Here is a 22,736-nt window from a genome sequence, read left to right on the forward strand (position 1 = left end):
CGGCACTTGAAGTGCGCGCACGCTCGCACGCATCAACATACCGGCGATTAAGACATGACCAAAACGGCAGTAGGTTTATTTAATCAGTTGCTGGGTTACCAGGACGAGGAATTTTCTTCTGTCGTATGCTTTTGTAATTAATTTACGAAGTACCGAAAAAAAATACCAAATAATCGTTTATAAAACGATCCCACGATAAAGACGACTTTGAAGGAAGTTTTAAGACCGTTCAATTGATATAGGGTCGCTGAACCAGTGAATGAACAAATAAGATAAGTTTTCAGTTAAACTGCAAATCGGTTTTACATTTGTTGCAGTAGCCAATAATTGTGTAAAGATAAAGTATAAACATTTCTCTGTTAGTAGGAACATTAATGCTTTTAACGAGTTTGCTGATTTTGTATAAAAGTGTCAATAATTCCAGTAAATGAAAGGACTCATCCAATTAATGAAAACTGCAATACCAGTAAATGAACATAGGTTTATTTCTTAAAAAGTTTTAATAATATAATTGTTTCTTCTTCTTCTTAAGGTGCCGTGCATTTCTGCGTAGGCGTCCACCGTACATCGTCTTGTCAGGTGAGATGTTAAATAGTCAGGATTAATTCTGTTTTTAGCAGCATTGCGAAGCATTTCATAGCTGTGGATTCCTGTCCATTGTCGAATATTGCGCAGCCATGACATTTTTTTACGTCCCAGACCTCTCCTACCCTCTATCTTCCCTTCGAGTATCAGTTGCTAAAAAGTATATCGTTCTTCTCGTAATATGTGTCCCAGGTATGCAGTCTTCTTACTTTTTACATAACTAAAAAGTTCCCTATCCTGTAAGCCCGCTCTTCTGAGTACTTCCTCATGTCTGACCCTGTCCGTCCATGATATTCTAAGCATTTGACACAAGCACCACATTTCAAACACTTCAAGTTTGTTAATGGAACTGGCCTTTAACGTCCATGCTTCCATTCCGTACAAGAGAACAGGCCACACGTAACACTTAAGCATCTTGTATTGGAGGTTGAGGTCCAATTTGCGATCAGTCAGAAACTTACGAAGCCTCAAAAAAGCATTTCTGGCTTGTTCAACTCTGCTCTTTATTTCATTCTTGGGGTCCCAACCCTCGTTCAGCAAACAACCCAAGTATTTAAATTGCCTGACCTGTTCGATTTCTTCTCCAGAGGCATATATCTTTGCGTTGGGGTAATCATTTCTACTTATAATCATTGTTTTTGTCTTTTTGATATTTATTTTCAAACCCCGAGCTTCACTTGCAAGAGTTAGATCATTTAAAAGGCATTGAAGATCTTCGATGTTATCTGCCACTATGGCTGTATCATCGGCATACCTGATGTTATTAATAAATATGCCGTTAACTTTAATACCCTTATTAGAGTCTGCCACTGCTTCTGCGAAGGCTTTTTCTACGTATAAATTGAACAGCATTGGAGACAGTATACAACCTTGCCTTACTCCTTTTTTAATGGAGAAATCTTCTATTTCGTTGAAATTTTGAAGACGTACTGTTGCTGTCTGGTTCCAATACAGATTGGCGATAATTCTTATATCCTTGTCATCCAATCCCAACTCTTGTAGGTATTTTATCATCAATTCGTGTTTTACATTATCGAATGCTTTTTCATAATCGATGAAACAGACAAAAACATCCTTTCTTTGATCTAAACAATTCTGTATTAATGTTTGCATACTAAAGATCGCTTCTCTCGTGCCAAGACCTCTTCACATTTCTAGTGTGTTCTTAAACAATCTAGTGTGCAGTATTCTCAGGAAAAGTTTTAAAAAGTGACTCATAAGGCTTATTAGTCGGTGGTCCTTGCAGAAGTTCGCACATGGTGTTTTTGGTAGGGCGATAAATGTAGAGCGAAGCCAATCTTTTGGAATCTGGCCCGTATCGTAAATGTCGTTAAAGAGCTTGACAATAATGTCTAGGTTTTCTTTATTAAGTAACTTGATTGTTTCTGCGTACATATCATCTGGTCCTAGGGTTTTGTTACTTTTTAATAGTTTGATAGCGTGTACAATTTCAGCTTTCAAAATACTTGGGCCATACAAATGGTCTCCCAGTTGTGGTGGTTTTTGTGTTCTGTCATCCTTGAACAAATTGGCTGTGTACAATTTCCAAGTATTAAGTATATCGCTAGGGTCCGTTATCAGTTCATTTTGGTCATTAGGTATACCAGTGACTTGTTTTTTCTTGAAGACACCAGCAGTTGTATAATTGTTTATGATTACTTAAGTAAATTTGTTTGATATGTACTGCTTTCAGAAGATATCGGCTCCAATTTTTTTTTTAAATAAACTTTTTTTTATACCAAATTTGCTCTAAGCTTTTGGGCCATCTCCAAATATTTTTTTTTTAATTTTTTCCGTAACACAGATCTCATATTCTTGGGCCTCTTAATCTATATTTTTTATCAAACCTGGATACTTCTTATTTTGGTAATTCACGAGTACAAAGTCTCCCATTTCAAAAACTATAAATATAGATAAATATATTATTAGAATGTATATGTTACTAGAATATGCATATTATTTTTGATCTTACCCTCACTGCTTCCAACATCGTCAGGTTTAGCTCGAACTTCATCCATCAACTCTTTCAAATTTTTTTTCTTGTCTGATCCCTCTTTTTTTATCGCTAGTTTGACCTTCTTGGTTTCTTTCCCGGATAAATTTTTATTTTTAGCTATTGTTTTCTTCAGATCCGTCTCCAGTTTTCTTTTTTTTACATTATTTTCCTTTTCCTTTTTTTTTATGTACTTGTTCAACATGGTATTCCACCCACTTATTAGATGTAATTGCATAAGGCATTCGCACACGTTGGTTTCTCTTTTTTGGTACACCCTCTTGCTGTGGCCAGTGAAGATGATTACTCCATACTTCACTTAAAATATTTTTGTTTCTTTGACATAGGGCAGTACTGGGTATCTTGACCTATGGTTCATTGCAATGGACAGTTTTGGCTGGAATAGCAATACAAGCAGATTGGAAGTCTTTTTCTTCCACAATATTATAAACATTGTCAATAATCGTTTCAACTATTTCTAAACAGTATGATTTAATTTCCGAATCGATATATTCATCAGGCATAATTCGAGGTATAGGTGTAGTTGCAGCAGTTTCCTTTAATGCTATATCATTAGTTGGGGGCGCGTACAGAACTCCGTCAATTTCAACTGGCAATTCATTTAAAAATGATTCGGTGAATACATCGCTTGTATATTCTGCATCCATTGGTATATTATTTAAAAACGACTCGTTAAACAACTCTTCGCCTGGTCCATTATCTAATTCAGTCGAAGTGGGCAACTTAGCGCCACTGTAGTCAAAAGTCTTTGGCTCATGTAAGTTTTGTTCTCAGAATTTTCGAAAAAAATCTATGTCCTTGGAAAAATTTGTAATATTACTGATATGTAAATAGTGTTCCAATACTTTTAAGGAACATTTGTAATCTTCTACTGACAATTCGGTACTGAGTCTTTTCTGAAAGATTTCATTTCGTCGGGTCGAGATACACTTTGAATAATATCAACTGCGTCAGGGTTTAATGGATAAAGGCCACAAATCCTGAATCCGTTTATAATGGTTCTTTCCTTACAAGCTTCATCAAAAGCTTCTTTAAAAAGCATACTAAAATTATGGCGAGTAATTGGTGTACTACTCTTTTGTTTATGAAGGCGGCATACTGATTTCCATTCAACTTTTAAAGGTCTAAATATACTGACATCACAAGGCTGTAGTATGTGGGTCGAGTTTGGGTACAGACAATAAAGGATGATTCTGTGTTTGATACAGAACTCATAAAGTTCCAAATTATAGTGGGACTTATGTCCATCTAGAAAAAGGATTACTGGAAATATAATGCTATTTTCTACTAGCCAGGGATAAAATATATTTGCAAAATACTCAAAAAATGTTGCACTGGTCATCCAACCAGAATCGGACCTTCCAATGGCCCATCCTTTTGGCACCGAAAGAGCCAGTTCTTTAGGAATTCTCTTGTAGGGAAAAACAATCATTGGTGAGATTGCCGTACCGTTAGCTGCATAATTACACAGTACTGTGATTGATTCTCGTTCCCACCTGCGATTTCATAGGGATTTTTAAAATTTTTGGAGGGTCCCAGAACCAAACCCGACGCCATACATGTTCTCATGCCGGTTTCATCCGCTTTAAAAATGCGAGATGGATCAGACATCATGTCTAATACTTTTGTGTCCGTTAAGTATTTGATAAGTTCCGAAAACCATTGCCTAATCCCATCCTCAGTGACCGAAGCATGAGATTTGGAGATAATTTCTGTATTTCGTTTTAAAATTTCTGGGTGCCCCTGAAGAAACAGCTTTAACCACTTATCTCCTGGTCGATCATCAGTAAAATTATTTTCTCTAGGGTATTCTTTAAGAACCTTTTGCACGGAATCCTTAACCTCATTGGGATGCATAGGAAATCCCAATTTGGCTTTTGCTACAATCCAATTCACTAATCTGTTTTCCTCGTAAGAACTCAACACTGTAGAGGGTCGCATTCTTCGGATATAAGGCACTTTTCCCGTTAATTTATTATGTAAAGTGGATTTCGGTATACCATATTTAGAAGAACCTTTATTTAAGGAAATTGTTTCGGCTTGAATTTCGTTGATTGCCGCGTCTAAAGCTTCCTCCGTGTATTTAAAACGTGAATATTTTGCAGCCATCTAAAAAAATTACTTTGTGATAATTGAAAAGTAGTAAATGAACACCATTGAATGAACACCGTTCATTGACTGGTTTGCTAGCAAATACTTTAAATTTATATAGTTTAGGTTAGTTCACTTCTATTTAGGGTATGTTTAAAATCGATTTTTGCTTAAAAAAATAATTGTATAAAATGCAATGAATGAACACAGTGTTCATTTACTGGATTTTTAGAAAATTTCAAACCAGTAATTGAACATGCGGAAATTATACACTATTTAAAATATTTAAAATATAGTCTGGTTTTTAAATTAAATAATTATGTGTATAGTAAGCCGTAAAGTGCCCACTGTTCTAATATTTCCATAAATTATAAAGTTATTAGATTAGAAAACAACACGTGCTTACCGTACTTACTATACAAGAATGATACAAAATGTCCACTTGTTGACAACTTCACACTTCAACGGTTTTTATTAAACTACTTTAATAATTCGTATCTTCGCTAGTCAATGAACTGTATTAAGAAGATACGTGCGCAATATGTTAAAAAGAGACGAAAGAGCTTCTACGTCGTGTATTCTTTATTAGATGTTGTTCAATGATTGGTCGATTGACCCTAGTTTCACGAATTTGCGATTGTTTGCGACAGCCAATGGTCCAAAATACTGTACAGCATAAGAAATACGAAAGTAAATTGCTCTAGTACCTAATTGAATTTTAAAAAATACTTTTATAATGTTCTTATACAGTATTGATAAGAAGTTATTTACAGTAAATCCTTTTGATATAATTCATAAGCACTACACATCCTACGCAGATATGTATATTTGCCTAGCAGTTTACCCTTTATGCTCAATATTAACTCCTTACGGCATGTTTTTTTTTATTTTTTATAAAAAAAATCTATGAATACAAGCTTGACTTCAAGATTACAGTAAAAATATAAAAAAAAATCCTACTTGGTTAGTTTTTTGTATTTTTTTTATTGTTTTGTGTCATATATGGCACACTATGCATTAAAACAAGATTCAACAAGTAAAATTAATTTAAAAAATGACGTTTATTACTTTTTAATTATAATAATTATAAAATAATGTAAAAACAATTTCTATCTTTGTTTAAACAAAAAAAAAAACATTACACTTCTCGCATTTTATGAAGTTTTTTGAACCGCAGGGATATTTGCACCTTTGCCTTTCACTACATCATAATGGAAGATGACCACATCCATCTGTTCGTACATCTTGCATTGGAATATCGGTTGCTGGACCCCTTCTTTACTTGTTTTGTAAATTTTTCAAAGCTCCACACGGACGACTCCTTTTTGTAGTAAAATCAGCTTTATTAACTTTGCATAAACACTCTGCTACTGCCATTTTGAAATCTGCCAGAGCTAATAATATCCCAACATTAAATCCAGGAGCAATATACTTGTTGTAGATTGTTACAGCTTTTGGACATGGAACCATTATATGTGTCTTATCCTTTTTCGAAAACCGTTTAACTACAACTGTTGGCATACGCCCAGCATATGTTGATATAATGTTTACTAATTTGTTGTCATACCATGTAACCACAGATATTTTTGTATCATCAATTGTGGCGACTTTCTCTCCCATAACTCCTTGGTCGTTATTTTTAATTTAGCTTCTTTTGGCATATTACTGTTTGGCACTCTGTTTATTCTAACTGTTCCTAGTGGTTGTTTCGTTAGATAAGTTTGCAATGGGACACTGTTGAACCAATTGTCAAAGAATATTTTGTGATTTATAAGTCTTGGTACTGTTTATGTTAGCTGAAGAATCACATTTGAACTTTCCCCTAAATCAGGAAAACCATCAGTTTGTCTTCCTACAAAAATTTCATAATCGTAGGAAAATCCGCTGACACCACTAAGAACAAACGCCTTATATCCCCATTTGTGGTGTTTTTGCGGATTATATTGTTTTATAGATGAACGTGCCTTTGTTGGAATTATCTGCTCATCTATGGCTAAAAATTCCTCTTTCAGAACTTTGAGTAACTGTTCCTTAGTTTATTTAGTAGCGGTCAGATTTTAAAAATTTTATCATGACCAGAATTATCGGCAGCAAAAGCATCGTTATTGTTCGCAAAATGTAAAAAACGTTTTATTTCTTCCCATCTATTGAATGACATAACATCTGAGATCAATCGGTCATTCAGACTGGAGTTCCAATAACTTCTATGGTTTGGCAATTGCACTATTGTCATATACATACAGGTTCCTAAGAACTGTTCTAGCTCATTTTCAGAAAGTTTCAAAGGTTTTTGAGGTTTGATAAATTATATCTTTGATCATCTCATTTGTTAAAAAAAAATTAAATGCGTAAGGGGAATCCGCTTGTTGCAACTCAGGTGGCAGGTCAGTAGAACCGAAAAATCTTATATCATCATCTGATGTTATCAAATTTCCTTCTTTCCAAGTTGGATGATTTTTATTTCTATTCTTTATTAGATTACGCCGTAATTTGTCCAAAGAAATATCATTTTCGCTATCCGAACTGCTTTCTAAAGGAGTTTCTGGGATAATAATATCTGATTCATTATTATCTATTCTCTGGGGCTAATATAATAGGGGAAATATCATCATCTGATAGCCCTTCGTCTTCACTACCATCTGGTATATCCACTACCACAAGAGTTTCACCATAAAACTGTTTGGATCCATTATCTAAAATAAAAAAAAATAATAATACCTAGTTCAGAACGCATATTATGACATATTATGAAAGAGAGTTTTGCACGACAGCGCATATTGTGGCATATATGGCACAAGCATATTTTTGATCAAAAAATACCAAAATATAAAGAAATACGTAAAAATGCTTACAGAAATTCTTTCTTGAAGATACCTTGATGTCGCTATTTTTTTTGTACAAAAATATTCAGTAGAAACTGCGATATTTAAATATCAAATTGCACAATTTTTATGAACAGCTGTCAGACCGCAGCTATTTGCAAATTTTCATAAAAGTTTACTGCATTGAGATGGCTCTTTATTACTGGTTATTCGAAATATGTGCTCTATATGGACATGTCATGCATAAATATTTTAAAATAAGATTTGATCTCTAACGGTTAGGTATAAAACTAAGTATTGTGCCATATATGACCCACTATGCGGTAAGAGGTTAAAGACAGTTCCATGTAAATTAACAAGGTTATGGACAGATTTAGATTTTTGAAACATATATCTGTTTAATATTTAGCTGCAAAATATTCGATACAACCAAATTAATTATTACCTAGAATTTAATGTGGTTCTAATCAGTCACCTCTGAGCGATTAACCCTTTCGACCACACTTTTTTTTCTTCTCACCAAAAACTAATACTGCTGAAAAAGTCAATGCCCTTTGCGACCAATTCAAAAACAGGAAAACTGTAAATGTTGAAGTAGATAATATAGTCGCACAATATAAACCTAAAGCTAGAGCATACCCTAAGACTAAAGATCTTCATGATGGTTGTAAGTTTAAAATTAGAGATATTATAATATATAAAATGTTTAAAAAGAAAGAACATGTTTCTGTAGAGTCGGTATTAAAAAAATTGAAATCGAAATTTCCAGGGTAAGTCTCTGGAGAGTTTTCAAACACACTGGGTTTGGTTTAAAATGGAAAACAATAAAAAAGTCTTATGTGAAAGAGCTAGTGTCGTTCTAAAAAAAGAATCGAGTCTTTCAAGAAACTATAATTATTTTTTCCGTCAACCATCCATTTATGATCAATTTTAACACCGTCAAAATCATTGATTAATGACCCCTATTAATGAATGATTTTCTATTAATGAACGATTTTATTATAGGCAACACAACATACATTGCTTGTATTATAATTTAACCACATTTAACGCTCTGTGATTGGCAGTGACCTGTGGTGTAGGTAACCAAACATATAGGTACCTATTTATATTCCCACTAAAAAATTATTTAAAATGAAATAGCCGCCGTAAGTACTGTCTGTCATTGTATGTCATTATTTATCGTTAAGTAAATAAAAATTTAAACTAAGATATTTTTATTTCTGAAAAGTTCGGTCGACGGAAAAGTTTTGTAACGAACTCGTGAATTAAAACGGCGATTAACAATCTCGAACATTAATGCACATAACTTCGCTCGCGCGTTAATATATCTCAATTGTTAATCGCCCTTATTAATACACTTTTTGGTTAAATAACTATAAAAAAGCATACGCACATTTGTTTATTTAGACAAAACGTGGATTTTTGCTAAGGGTGAAATAAAACGTATTTAAAGTGATATATGGTTGAATGCTCGAATAAATGAACTTTAATCAAATAAAAGGCAGATGTATAGCACAGTTTTTTATTAAATCTTGTCCAAGTACTTTCAGTACTTGGACAAGACTTTTCATTCTGCTCAGATGACTATAATGTTGAGCAGTATGTATCTGATGATGTTCTAGAACAAGAATGTACCATGTCTGAACAAAAATCGGAACAAGACTGTGATGAAGAGGTTCAAGGGGAATGTGTCTTGCGTTTACTTCAAGAACTCGTGCAACAAATATTGTTTTTAAGTTACCAGAACCAATAAGAGAAGCTAGAAACAAAAAAAAACAGTTTGAATGCTTTAAATAATGTATGCTACATGATAATATCGTTCAAAGAAATTACGCGTTGTAATAACAGCTATATTGAGAAGGTAAGAGCAAATTTCCAACGCTACAGAGATGCTAAAATGACCGACGTCGAAGAGATTTGGGGAATTAGTGGAATATTCTTTTTAGCAAGTGTTCTAAAATTTGGAAGACTAAATGTTTTGCAAATGTGGGATAATAAGAAAGGTACTGGTGGTGAAGCTATTTACTTGATATCGTTTCCGATTTCTACTGAGATGTTTGAGGTTTGGCGACTTTATTTCTTGACAACAAAGGAGAGAGCTGGAACTTGCTCCTATACGAAACATTTTTGGACTTTTTATTGAAAATTTTCAAAAAAAATGTCCACCTTCAGAATATTTAACAGTTGACGAGCAATTACTTGCTTTTAGGGAAACATGTCAATTCCGTCCATACATCTTCAGTAAACCATCCAAATATGGTATAAAAATATTCCTAAACTCCTAAAGAAGTTCCGACTCGATCTTTGGTCCTTGGGTTGGTTGTCATATTTGTGGACGAGCAAGGAATAAGAGCACAAGAAAATGGTGCAGCAGCTGTGATCAGTGGACTTGTCCAGGACATTTAAAGCAAATATCTGTACATTGTGCTGAGATAAAACAGAACATGCAGTCTGAATCAGATTAAGATGTTATATTTAGGCTATTATAAAACCTAGTTTGGTTATAGGTAACTTTAATTTATAGTATTTGTGTTTTAATCTTCATTGTTTTTTTTATTTTTTTTTTTTAATTTAATGTACATTTTACTTATAAAATAAAGTCAATTATATATTGCAGTGGTATTATTAAAACCTCATTAAAACAATAACACTATTTTCAAATAATATTGCTTTTCCAAAGCTCCAGTACGTATGGATTACTAATGTAAACCACGAGTGTAGTCACATAAGAAAATAGAGCGCGTGTACTTGAGGGTAAGTAAGTAAGCATGTAAGTAATAACCCCAATTTACTGAGAAATATAGACAAGGAACAATTTTTATACAACCCTCGTAGTTAGAATATGATACAGTAGTATTGTAACAAAATAAATGTAATGTCAACGAATTAAACAATCGATTGTGAGCTTAAAGTACTACGAAATTGAACAATTGAACGAAAAACGATTATATTTGCCTTAATAATATCCCCCTTTCAATATGATTCATTATTTAAACTTCAAAGATGCCGCCGATATTAACTGTTTGTTGGCTACACTGAGGTATGAATTTATTACGTTATTACTGTCAGTGTCACTGTCAGTTCCAGCTGTTTACCTTTTAATCGTCATCACACCATATGTGCCAGTTGTCAATTTACATTATTTTATTAAAACAAAAATGAACTCCTCCTATTACATGTATTTATAACATACATATGTAAAAGTGAATGATAATGACATTTATCCGTTTTAAATAATCCGGTGAACCATGTTTACATCACTGAAAAACAAAATCCGCGAAGAAACAGGGAGTGACTTATCCAAACTAACAGCTAAGATTACCTCCTCCACGGTCCAAAAGATTGAATCTTTGAGAGGAAGATCAACGCAAGGCTCTACGTCCAGCTTAAATTCTATAGTTTCCTCAGAAGGCATCAAAGAAGATGGTAGTATTGATTCGGACGACTTCAAAAAACGGTTGATGAAACTAGAGGCAGATTTTGTGAAAAAGCTTGATCATAAAGAAGCTGAATGGCGCGAGTTGTTAAAAGATAAGGATAAGAGGATACAGTCGCTCGAAAAAGATAGGGAAGAATTTCAGAACCAGCTAGCTAGCCTCAAAGAATCTTTAAGGAGTGCTGAAGGTAAATTTCTCATGATTTTATATATATAACACAAGGCTTTAGTTATTATTTGAAGAGATTTGATTTGAAACATAGTAAGGAGGCGATATTATAATTATTGATATCAAAGTACAGTACAATATGTACAGATCGGTTTATTATAAGTTTTTAATGCCACGTTTGATTTGTTATCAAGCAATCAATGCAGCTGCCCCATTTTTAAATCAATATACATACATTTTTTGTCTGTAAAGTTCTTCCAATTGTTTTATTTTCTAAATATGTATTTATGTCTCTTCCTCAGGTTTTTATGAACCTTGTAGTGGTGGGTCTTGTGTCACCATGTTTAATATTCCCATTCTCATTTGTTATTTTATTAGCCATTCTATTTGAAATATTTTTCTTGTAAATTTGACAAAATTCTAATACTTTCTTTATCTATGTACTATATCACTTCCAAATATATCTGGTATAGTATAATTCAAATATCAGAAACTTATAGCACAGCAGATTATCTGTTGAAAATCTTTAAAACATTGTATATTTCAGAATTCAATACAAAGATACTATTGCACAAGGAAAACAATGAACAGCTAGAAAATCTACAATGCCAAGAATTAGCTAAAGTAAAAAGTTTGGTCTTGTTAAGAGATCAAGAAATTTTAGAAAAATCCACTGCCCTCAAAGATGCCAATGCTCAGTTAGAGAAGCTACGAAGTGAGGTAGTGAGGTTAAGAAGACAAGAAGAAATACTAAGTGATGTACAGGTATGTGGGGGTAGATTTTTTGTTAATATTAAATTTTATTTCACTATTATTTAAGTTTTTTTTGTTAAATAGAAAATGCATCCTTTGGAGAAGAGGAAATAGATCGTGTGTACATAATATGTTTGGTGTATTTTGTTAGATGTGGATATCGACTAAACTGATATCTATAGATATGAATATATATATACCTAATCATAAATCATATAAAGTTTGAGTGTAGAGTTTATTGGAGTGAAAAAAATTAAATAAATCTATTAAAAAAGTGTTCAGTGAATAAATTTTTATTATTTTACTTTAGATTGGCATTTGCAAAAAATTTAATAAACATTTTGGACAAAAACTGTTATGTTTATATTATAGTAGAATTGAAATTACATTTTTTACTACGAATAATTAACTAGGATAATTTTTAAGTATAATTTAAAACAAAAGATTAGGTTATCAGTAAATTGTTCGAAAAGTATTTATAATATACTATTTAGTAACCATTTTAACAACATTAGTTACATGTTCTTAAAAACCTTTAAGGAAAAATTGTTTTTTGTTTATTTTTTATAAAATCAAGTATCATTTAAAGAAATATGGAAACAAATACATTTTTCATCACTGATAATATGTTATTATTTAATTTGCCATCATTTTTTTTTGGGTTTTTTTATCTTTTAATGCAGATACATTCACTAATATAATTTCTTCACAAGTTTCCGTGCAATAGGAAGAATTATTCACTCAAGTGTTGCTATTTTGACAATTCTTATTTCCGATAAAAATTAGATATTTAAATATTCAGTATGATTTCAACCTTTCTGTGGCATAACACACCACATTTTCCCTTCATTTCATCCATGTGTATCTAATTCCATCTTTAAATAAACATTATACATTCAGTATTTTTTATCTTAAGTAACTTTTGTTACTTAATATTAAGTTAATAAAAAATCGTCGGTTACAATGTGCGGTTTAAAGAAACCTGTTTTGTAAATCTGCCACCATTTAGTTTAGCAAGCTTTCACTTTGTGTTTGTTTTACTTATGATTTTTGAAGTATTCCACACACTGTTTTATTTGATGGGCTTCTGGGCGAATCACAGGTATGTGCTTCTTGCTGTTAGTTGTACATAGATCAAATATTACTACCTAAATGTTCTTTTTCTTGTAGGATGATCTCGAAGCATTGAGGCACAGCACTTCAAGAGATCTGGCACATTTGGCGTCGGAACTATCGAAGAGCGAACAGGAGAAGAAATACCTGCAGGACGTCGTTGTGATTTTGCGACAAAATAACAACGATGAGGGCGTCGATAGTAAAAGCGTTTCTGAAAGGAAACTCTTGGAGCAGAGACTGGAGGAAGCTCACTTACATTTATCCGATATCAAGACTTCTTGGAGCGATAAGATCGCTTCCCTAGAAACACAAGTAAGTCAGTTTATTTTATTTACTACTTTTATACAATGTTTAGTATTATTTTTACCTAAGATAATTTGATTTTCCCATAATGGAAGGTATATTGCTTAATAAAACAGTTGCATTAAGTATTTTAGAGTAGCAGTTGTAGTCTTAACAGAGTTTTCATAGGCCTGGAAATTTTTGTAGGTTAGGTTTTTAATTTATAGTTGGGACTGGGCATCTTCAGATTCAGATAGATAGTTTTAACAGGGGCTGGAAATTTTCGTAGGTTACTTTTTTTGGACTTATAGGTGGGACCAGGGATCTTCAGATCCCTGAAAAAGAATTTTATTAGAGATTTAGGAGAAACTTGGAAGTTATTTATTTCTTAACTTAATTGTATGATCACCTCTTCTGAGAAGCCAGATTGAGCCTGCGGAGGGATTAAACAAATTCCCAAAGCTGTTACCACCTCAACATTTTAGGAGCTTGTTTACTATTTTTATTACAAGTCTGAACTTGTACAGCATTCTATATGTATCTTAGTGTTACATTGGTCTTCCTACAGTGGACTGTATTTTTCCATAACAATAGAAAGACTATTATAATAATAGTCTCCCGTTTTATACCGCTGTCGCGGCTTTGGGAGTATAGCAGGGTAGTCTGCTATATCTAGGGCCTACGGTATACAAGGAAGGTAACATGGCCAGTGCTACGCTTCAACCGTCTATTATTACCCCTGGTTTTACCCAAGGTACTCATTTTTATTCAGGCTGAGTCGACCTGGGGCCTATAGACATTTTTAAAATGTCTAGATGTTCTTGCCGGCGGTGGGATTCGAACCCCGGACCACCGGCTTGCGAGGCAAGCATCCTACCGCTTGCGCTACGCAGGCCCCAATAGAAAGACTATTATCTTGTGGAAAACGGAAGTCAAAGAGATGTTGCAAAACAATTGAATGTTGTTCGTATTGTTCAAACAGTTTACCAACGATTTTTTTAGTCTGGATCAATGATGAGTGACACCCGGTGCGAATGTCAGAAGGAGAACGTAACATTTTCAGTATTGCTGCATTGTGAGACTGAAGACAAACTGTTAAAACATTTTAAAGTCGCCTTCAGCAAGCTCCAGGTCCAGCAATCGACGTCTCTACTAATTGACGGGGTTTAAGGAAACAGAATTTGACATCTTACAGTCTAGCAACAGGGTCATTACTGACTGCTACTCAACAAACAAGCAGACTCTCGTATTCCTGTAAACAAGACAATAGAAGATTTAAGAAAGTAATGTAAATGAATAAGGCAGAATGTCAATTTATTCAAAATATGGTCGAAAAAAACGTCTACAGAAGGCCTGTACTCGGTCATAGCTTGTTGTTTTTGGTGGGAGCTCAATAAACGTTTAGGCAGCGATTTAACATGAAACCACAAACTGCAAGGAATGTAACACATTATTTTTAAGCTGATGGTATTCTATAAATAGACTGGCCTGCTCATAACGCAGAACTTAATCCTATTGAGCTTATTTGCAGCATGCTAAGACAGTGTGTAAGTGGTTGCATACCTGCTACAAGAACATGAGAAGAGTTTCTAATGTATCTCATTGGATAATGAATCAATTTTCCCCAAAGGTCCATTTTAATGCCAAATCAAATAAAAAGTGTCCCCTACATTCGTTGTGTCAACATTATTGAAAAGTGATACATTTGCAGCATGCTAGAACAGTGTCTAAGTGGTTGCATACCTGCTCCAAGAACTTGTGAAGAGTTTCTAATGTTATTCGTTGAAGAATTAATGAATTTTCCTCAAAGGCTTAGTTTAACTCCAAATCGAATAAGAAGTGTCGCACAGAACTGTTGTGGCAACATATTATTGAAAAGTGATGCTTGCCCTTTCTTAATTCTAGCTCAATCCTTTTTGTGATAACCGTCGCAGTAACGTTCTAAGAAATTTTCAATAAATTCAATTTTCTCCTATTGTTTGCCATCCCAGATTTTGACAGTAGGCAAAATATATGTATACAGATACATATAGCGATCTTGACAATATTTTTCAATTGTATAGTGGGAATCGATCCAACATCATTCAGCATCAAAGGCGGATACACTCATTTCTGACCTACTCAGGCTGCAAAACAGCTACTGCAAGCTAAAAAATATAAAAATTTGACTGTGACTGAGACTTGACCGTGAACGAGAAGATATATTGAAGAAATTAACAAATGATGCTGGAAATGAGTGGAATCGGCACTTAAACCGCATGACAGCAATCAAAATAGTTAAAATAGCGAGGCACAAAAGACCTACTGGAAGTAGATCACTGGCTATGCCCAGAAAATGATGATTAGACAGTCTGTGGAACCAAGTATAGTCTGAAGGATAAACAAAAAAAGGATAAGGATAAGAAGTATACAAAAGAAAGAAGGAAGAAGAAGAAAAATGACAATACTAAGGTTACTGGTTGTCTAACGTTTTTTATCCTTAAATTGGCATGACTGCTGTCGCTCCAAGCGGGTTTGGACATATTTTGAATATAAATTTGGAAGACAATGACTCTAGAATAACGAAATAGTAACCTTCATGTATTACTTGCTCGAGGTTTTTACCAAGGTTGCTAAACGTTTTTCAATGCATCTTTTTACGGATTTTGATGAAGTTTCGGAGGACAACATTATGGTATTTTCAATAAGTCTTCGAGTGCCACTTGTGGTATCCCTATACTTAAAAATATCACACTTTAGAAGTAAAATCTATAAGTATACGAAGTTGACAATGTTTTATTAAGACAATTGGGGCATTTTTTTTATCTCTCTGGCTTCTCGGATAATTCTTGGTTTATAGAAACGGATGGGCGCAATAGCTCAGGTATATGAAGAGGGTCTTAATCTAGAGCTGAAATTGGATAGAAATTGCGAACAGAAATGGAATGCTCATAAATCCTATTTTAAATTCTACGATTGGTTTGACCTGTATAAGATCGTGGGCAGTCTGCACAAGGAATTTTATAAAATCCATACTGTTCATTGGTAACGTTGTCTTTGACTGATCGGATAAGAAATGAAAGTTTTGCTTTAGGGGTAAATATTTTCTTTATTCCCTTTCATTTAAGAATTTTGTCAGTGACACCTTTGATATAAGGAAGAAAAGCTTTCATGTGATGAAGGTGAGTCTTTTGATTGGGATTGAGTAGGAGATTGATACCTGTGGATGCTTCTATTGATGTGATTTTCACGGTAACCATTTTGGATGATGGCTTGTTTTAAACAAGAACGCTTAGCGGATTAACTTAAAGCATCGCAAAGGCGTAATGATCTGGAAACAAGGGTAGTGATGACTGAATTAGTAGTAACAAATGACAAGTAAAAGGAATCGAATTAATTAATAACAAATAGCTTGCAAAAGTTTGCTTCGGTTGAAAGGTTTCTTTTTTGTAAAAGGGCGGATATGAACTATTCTTTGAATTAAAGTCGATGTAAGAAATAAGAACACTTGGAAATTCAAGCCACCTTTTTATATTCAAGCTGTAATAAAACACACTGTTGCTAGTGCACTAAACCTTGGCCCACAGACAGTATATTGCAGTGCTGTTACATTTTTGTCATGCCACATAATGGCAGGCGTTTCGTAATTGTTAATCCTAATAGAGTTAAAGGCTCTACATTCATTTCTTTGGTCTGATTTTAGGATTTTTTCGTATTTTCCAATAGGATAAGAAAAGGATTTTGAGAAAAAAAATTATTTTGTGTACATATTTGCATATCTCTTCCTCTTCAGTCTTGACCTCTGGAAAGGAGTGTCGTGTATGGTCTGTATCTGGTCATTTCTTTTAATTCATCCATTCGTTTTTTGCATATTACTGTAATTTGGTCGATCCATCTTGTTGAGGATCTTTGGCCTGACCTTTCCTTGGATAATAAGTCTCTCCATGTTTTATGTATCTGATCTTATAACATGTCCAAAGTATTTGAATGATTGGAGATGGACTTTGCTGGCGAGTCGTTTACTGATCTTTAGTTTTCTTAAAATTGAGTTATTAGTTCTATGCTCGGTCCACGTAATTCGTAACATTCTTCTTCAACAAAACAGTTCAGTGGCGTCTTTTTTTCTTCCGATTGTTTTAGGATCCAAGATTCGCATCCGTATGGTAGCATCGTAAATATTGAGCAGTTGATCAACTTCATTTTTAGAGTTCGCGCATTTGCATATCCTCGAAAATCTGCATTTTTAAACAGAAATATATTGGAAAATATCCCAAACTGCTCATAACTCTTGTATTATATATGTACGTTCATCAACTCTGTATTACAGCTTTTCTTTCGTTCTTTGTGGTAATTAGTTTCACAAAAATTCACAGAACATGTTTTGATTTGTCTTACAACGAAGTTTTGAGTTTGTAGACCTCTTTTATTTACCTTTCAAGTTCTGGTTCTAAAAACATTGAAAATACCTCCCATTTAGCAACCCAGCTCCTGTCTATGGTTATAGGTTTGTGCACGCATCGACTGCTTAACTACTAAAGATACGAAGATGTTTCCGATTCCCGATCGGTCTTCATCTTCAATGGAAATTTTAACTCTTTTGAAGCTTACAATCTATCTTTTCACGGTCGTACACGGAACACATTGATCTTTAAAGAATTTAAGCATAGTTTAAATTGCTTATTCAACTCCTTTAAATACAGGTACTTGATGATCACTCGATACTCCAATTTTTCAATTTTCACAGTTTCAAAATGTTTTCTTTGTCCTAGTCTGGTCAGCTTCTAACTAGAGTTCCATTTATTTCATAATACTTTTACCTATCTCATACACACAAATCTTATTCCACCTATTGACATAATTTTTCAATTCTTCTTCATTATCTCCGTGGTAGCTATAGTTCTTGAATTTTTCTTCTGTACTCTTATTTCTCGTGAGAGTGCGACTACTAGGCTACCTCACAACCAATCATTAAGGGCAAGGCGAGTGATATGCCTATCTTATTTTAGGCAATACCAATGTTCCTAATGTCAGTCTCTAGATGAAGGGGGTACGTTAGCCATGACTTCCTCGCAGTCTGTGTATTGCACAACGATTCTGCAGCCTATTTCCAGCTGGACAATCTACTGATCGCGCCGAGGAACGTACTCTTTTACTGCCCGTGTCCCTCACTCCGGTGCCCAGACGAACTATGTCCAGATTGGACTAGTCGTTTATTTTTCCGGGATTTTCTTTTAGAGGATTTTTTACTGGACCCGTTTGACCCAAAGATTCTCCGTTATCGCTGAAGTTGAAGCTTATTGTGTTTGCTGCCTATTGTTGTTTTTTATAATCAGTCTAGAATTTGTGTAACCTTTACAAATTTGTACAGGTCTTTTGCTTGGTGTGTCCTATATATACCAGGGTCTCCTCTTGGTTATCCATATAGTTTTTGTCTTTTGCTGTCCAGCGCCTCGCAATCGTATAATACATTTTCCACATTTATTGGTTCCTTATCATAGAGTCTACATGACAATTTTATTCAGTTATTCTCTTACTGGTGCATGCTCGGTCAACATTTCTTCGTTCTCAGTTTATTCCTCCCTGTATGGAGCATTTCCTTTAAGCCTTTGGTTATGCAAGAGTCACAGCTGGACCGTTTGACTCGTTAGATCATCTTCTAGCAAGGTTATCTGGGTTTTCGATGCCCTGAAGCCCTGGTACCCAGACAAGCTCAATGTTGTTCAGGTCTCCCCATTCATTCAAATGCTCTCTCATTATATTCCTTTGCACATTACAGTATATCATTAATATCTGCTTGGAAGACGGTGCAATTCCTCCCCAAGGTAAAGCTTTCGCTAATTCTTGGATTTTTGGAGTAAATTCCTGCCCCCACACCTTCGTTAGTCTTGGATCCGTCTTTATACCAGATCTTACCCTGATGGTTATTGTACTCTTTGTTTTGCTCTACTTTTCTATCTGGAACAGACAATATGTATGACTTTTGAAAATTCTATCTCTTTGTTTCTCCTTATCTGACTTCACATTGAAGATTTCCTTCGTCACCGTCCTTGTGATACCCACTTGCCCTGTTCCTTCATCGCAAAGTTTCAGTGATTGCTCTGCTTTTACAAATTCAAAGTATTTCAGTTTTTTTTTATTTTCAGCCCTATTTTGATGATTTTTTTACCACACTGTGTAAAAATTTATAAATTCTAATTTAGTATAGTGAGTTTTTTAATAAAATGTTTTATTTGACTTATTATACGGGGTTAATCGAAAGGTGGTTTTTTATTCCAACTTTGAAACATTCTGTGGAATAATTTCTTTAGCGGATTTTCGTAAAACCTTATTTTTCGGTTACAACCATGTCTTCTTAGTATTATTTTTTTGTTTCATGTGAAAATATGGATTGGTTCATTTTTAGGAGCGAAATGACTTTGCCACCCACAATTTGCGACTTTTCCTATTATTACCATTATCTTTTGTATTAATTTGTAATACGACGATGGGGGCTTTGGTGATTGATATCGAAGGAATGTCATATCGATATCCCAGAAGCACTGTATTTAAATAATGATTAAAAGCAACGACATGATCTTGGTTTTAATGAACAATGATAACAATAACAAAACATAAAAACAACTTAAATATAACTTAACCTAAGTACGCAAATAACAAAGAAAAAGTACTAAAACATAACTTAATACTTTGTATTGCCTCTCCTAGCCTCTATCACTCCCTGTACACGTCGGCTCATTTTGTCTATGAGGTTGCGAATATCATCTTGCTCGATGTTTTGCCTTTCCTCTTCTAGAGCCAAGCGAACTTCGTTAATTGAGGCTGGCTCGACTTTCTCCCTGTAATATTTCTACCAAGCATGTCCCAAACGTGCTCTATTGGGTTCAGATCTGGCGAACACGCTGGCCAGTTCATTTTATTAATACTAACTTCCTCTAAATATTGCGTGACACACATTGCAAAGTGGGGTCGCGCATTATCTTGCATTAATAGAAAACCATCGCTGATATATTGAGTTGCGTTTTTTTGCATCTGAGTATATTATTAAATGCAAGAGAAGCAGACCTAGTAGAGCCTCTATATGTTCATTATTAATCCCCATTTCTTTCCTTACATGCGTCTGACACTTATAAGAATTGAAACTGCCGGTTCCTGGTAAGTTTCGAGTCTATTATAACCTCGAGATACTTTACCTTTCCCTTTAGCTGAATTTTTTGTCTCTGCAGCGTTAGAGAACCTAAAGACTCTAATTTCCATCTGCGTGTGAAAGCAACTGTACTGGCCTTGTGAGGGATTTATATTTAGCTCCTCCCTGCATTGTCTCATTGTACTTTCTTTGCGATTACCAAATCATACGCATATCCAATTGTTTTATGACCTTTATTTACCTTTAAATTCCCTAACCAAATGGTATGGATTATGTGGGTTGAGAGTAGAGATGCGTCTGACACTTATAAGAATTGAAACTGCCGGTTCCTGGTAAGTTTCGAGTCTATTATAACCTCTAGATACTTTACCTTTCCCTTTAGCTTAATTTTTTGTCTCTGCAGCGTTAGAGAACCTAAAGACTCTAATTTCCATCTGCGTGTGAAAGCAACTATATTGGCCTTGTGGGGGATTTATATTTAGCTCCTCCCTGCATTGTCTCATTGTACTTTCTTTGCGAGATGATTACCAAATCATACGCATATCCAATTGTTTTATGACCTTTATTTGCCTTTAAATTCACTAACCAAATTGTACGGGTTATGTGGGTTGAGAGTAGAGTGGTCCCAGACTCAGATACTAGTAGACATTTTCCCCCTACCTACACCTCAAACTCTTGCCTTCTTTTATGGATTCCAGCAGATCCCATTCTGTGTGCGTTGCTGCGTTTATGACATATCAAGCGACAGTTCTACACTACACCTCTCTTTCCATCTAATACTCGCCTTTTACGACAGAGAGGACTTACTGCTATATTTTATAAACGATACTAAACCTTATACTCTAGCTCTAACTTCAACAGAGTGTGTCAGAGTGTCCGGTTGACCACAGCACAGACAGTCAGTGGACCCCCGAAGCTAAATAAGTACCTAGATGTCCGATATCAGTCACTAGGTTTGATATTTCGTCCTGTTCTTGTTGCTACAACGCAGTATATGTAACTTTCTACTTACTCCTCTCTCATTTTTAATCGTCAGACCCCTACATCAGTGAAAATGATTATTTTAACTGCTTGCATGTATAGAGAAACCTAGCCTATAATATATGTGTGCTAAAAACTGTATTATCAAGCAATATATGCCTTGGAATGCAAATAAATGTTAAAATTCAAATAATTTTGATAACATTGCCTCCATTCAACAAAATTAATTGTATATTCAGTTACTATTGATTGTTATTATTATTGTTCTATAGAACGGAACATTTTTAGGTTGGTAGATTAAGTAGACAAGCAGCAGAAGAAGGATCTGAGAGAAGACGAGCGGTACAAGAAAAATTAAAGCTGGAGGAAAAAGTGAAACAACTCGAAGCTGAACTGGAATGCAGCAAGTTCGAGTTGATAAATAAAGAAATTAAAATAAAACGTCTGTCCGAAGATGTCAACGAATTATCTACAGAACTTAAAAATTTGCATTCCGATAACGAGGAGGAAATTACTTTCTTAAGAACTGAGCTTGTGAGTCGGAAATAGATGTAGTTATGTAGATTTTTTATAAAATATTTCACTTTTTAGCGATTCGCGATTACTTATCCGTTATTGATTAAGTGGTACAATTTAAATTAAACAAAAGTTTGAGTTTTTGTAGATCAGTGTATCATATTTTATATTTTTCTCATCTATTAAGTTAGTTCTCTTGTTTTCTCTTTTGTTTCCTTAGGAGTTTTTTGTTTAAGCATCTTTAATTTCTATACTGTCATTGTTGAAGGCACCGCAAGTTTTACTGCTTGTTTATTATAGCCAGAACTTTCCAAAAATAGATTTCTGTTCCATTTTTGGATATCGATTATTTGTTTTTTTTTTTTTGTTTATAGCAAGTGTTTGGCTTGCATTTACTAATATATGTCGTATAACTCATTTAGACATCCTTATTTTTAGTTTTCGTGACCATTGCTCTGATCTGATTATTTTTATATGCCAGAATCTACATCAGTTGCTTTCACTAGTGTGTAGTCGGCTTCATGAGACTTTTACAAGGTGCTGTCAATACATATGCATGCCCAAATAGAACCAATATATCACATGACGATCTTGCAGTATTAGTTCAGGCCACAGATCGACTTTTCTGGCACAACAACTAATTTTCTGGCACACCTAAGGACGAACTGTAATTTTTGTAGTTTTTGTTCTGGGAGTAACTGTGCTTCCTATCTTTTCTTCTTAAAGTGCATATCCGTACCGGATGTTGGCGATCATCACGGCTATCTTTACTTTGTTTATTGCAGCGCGGAACAGTTCAGTGGTAGTCGTGTTATACCACTTTCGTAAATTTTGAAGCCAGGAAA

At 34.3% G+C, this 22,736-nt stretch overlaps 2 protein-coding genes across 2 annotated transcripts in view; one reads left to right on the plus strand and one right to left on the minus strand.

Annotated features, from left to right (window-relative positions):
• Nucleotides 1-3,467: 3,467 nt before the first annotated feature.
• Nucleotides 3,468-4,031, minus strand: LOC140451314 (uncharacterized). Its single transcript, XM_072545062.1, has one exon. The coding sequence runs from the start codon at nucleotides 4,029-4,031 to the stop codon at nucleotides 3,468-3,470; it is 564 nt and encodes a 187-aa protein (XP_072401163.1).
• Nucleotides 4,032-10,593: 6,562 nt separating this feature from the next.
• The window catches only part of LOC140451417 (uncharacterized), a 33,843-nt gene continuing 21,700 nt past the window's right edge, over nucleotides 10,594-22,736 (plus strand). The window contains exons 1-4 of the mRNA XM_072545206.1: nucleotides 10,594-11,139; nucleotides 11,668-11,885; nucleotides 13,044-13,301; nucleotides 21,664-21,909. Of these exons, the coding sequence (XP_072401307.1) occupies nucleotides 10,764-11,139; nucleotides 11,668-11,885; nucleotides 13,044-13,301; nucleotides 21,664-21,909 (1,098 nt within the window). The 5' untranslated portion in view covers nucleotides 10,594-10,763. The remainder of the gene's footprint in view (nucleotides 11,140-11,667; nucleotides 11,886-13,043; nucleotides 13,302-21,663; nucleotides 21,910-22,736) is intronic.

This window comes from Diabrotica undecimpunctata, chromosome 9, assembly GCF_040954645.1.
Source record: "Diabrotica undecimpunctata isolate CICGRU chromosome 9, icDiaUnde3, whole genome shotgun sequence".
NCBI classification, from domain to species: domain Eukaryota; kingdom Metazoa; phylum Arthropoda; class Insecta; order Coleoptera; family Chrysomelidae; genus Diabrotica; species Diabrotica undecimpunctata.

Coding starts and splice junctions, on each gene's coding strand:
- LOC140451314 (XM_072545062.1), bottom strand. CDS start 4,031: ATGATTGTTTTTCCCTACAAGAGAATTCCTAAAGAACTGGCTCTTTCG.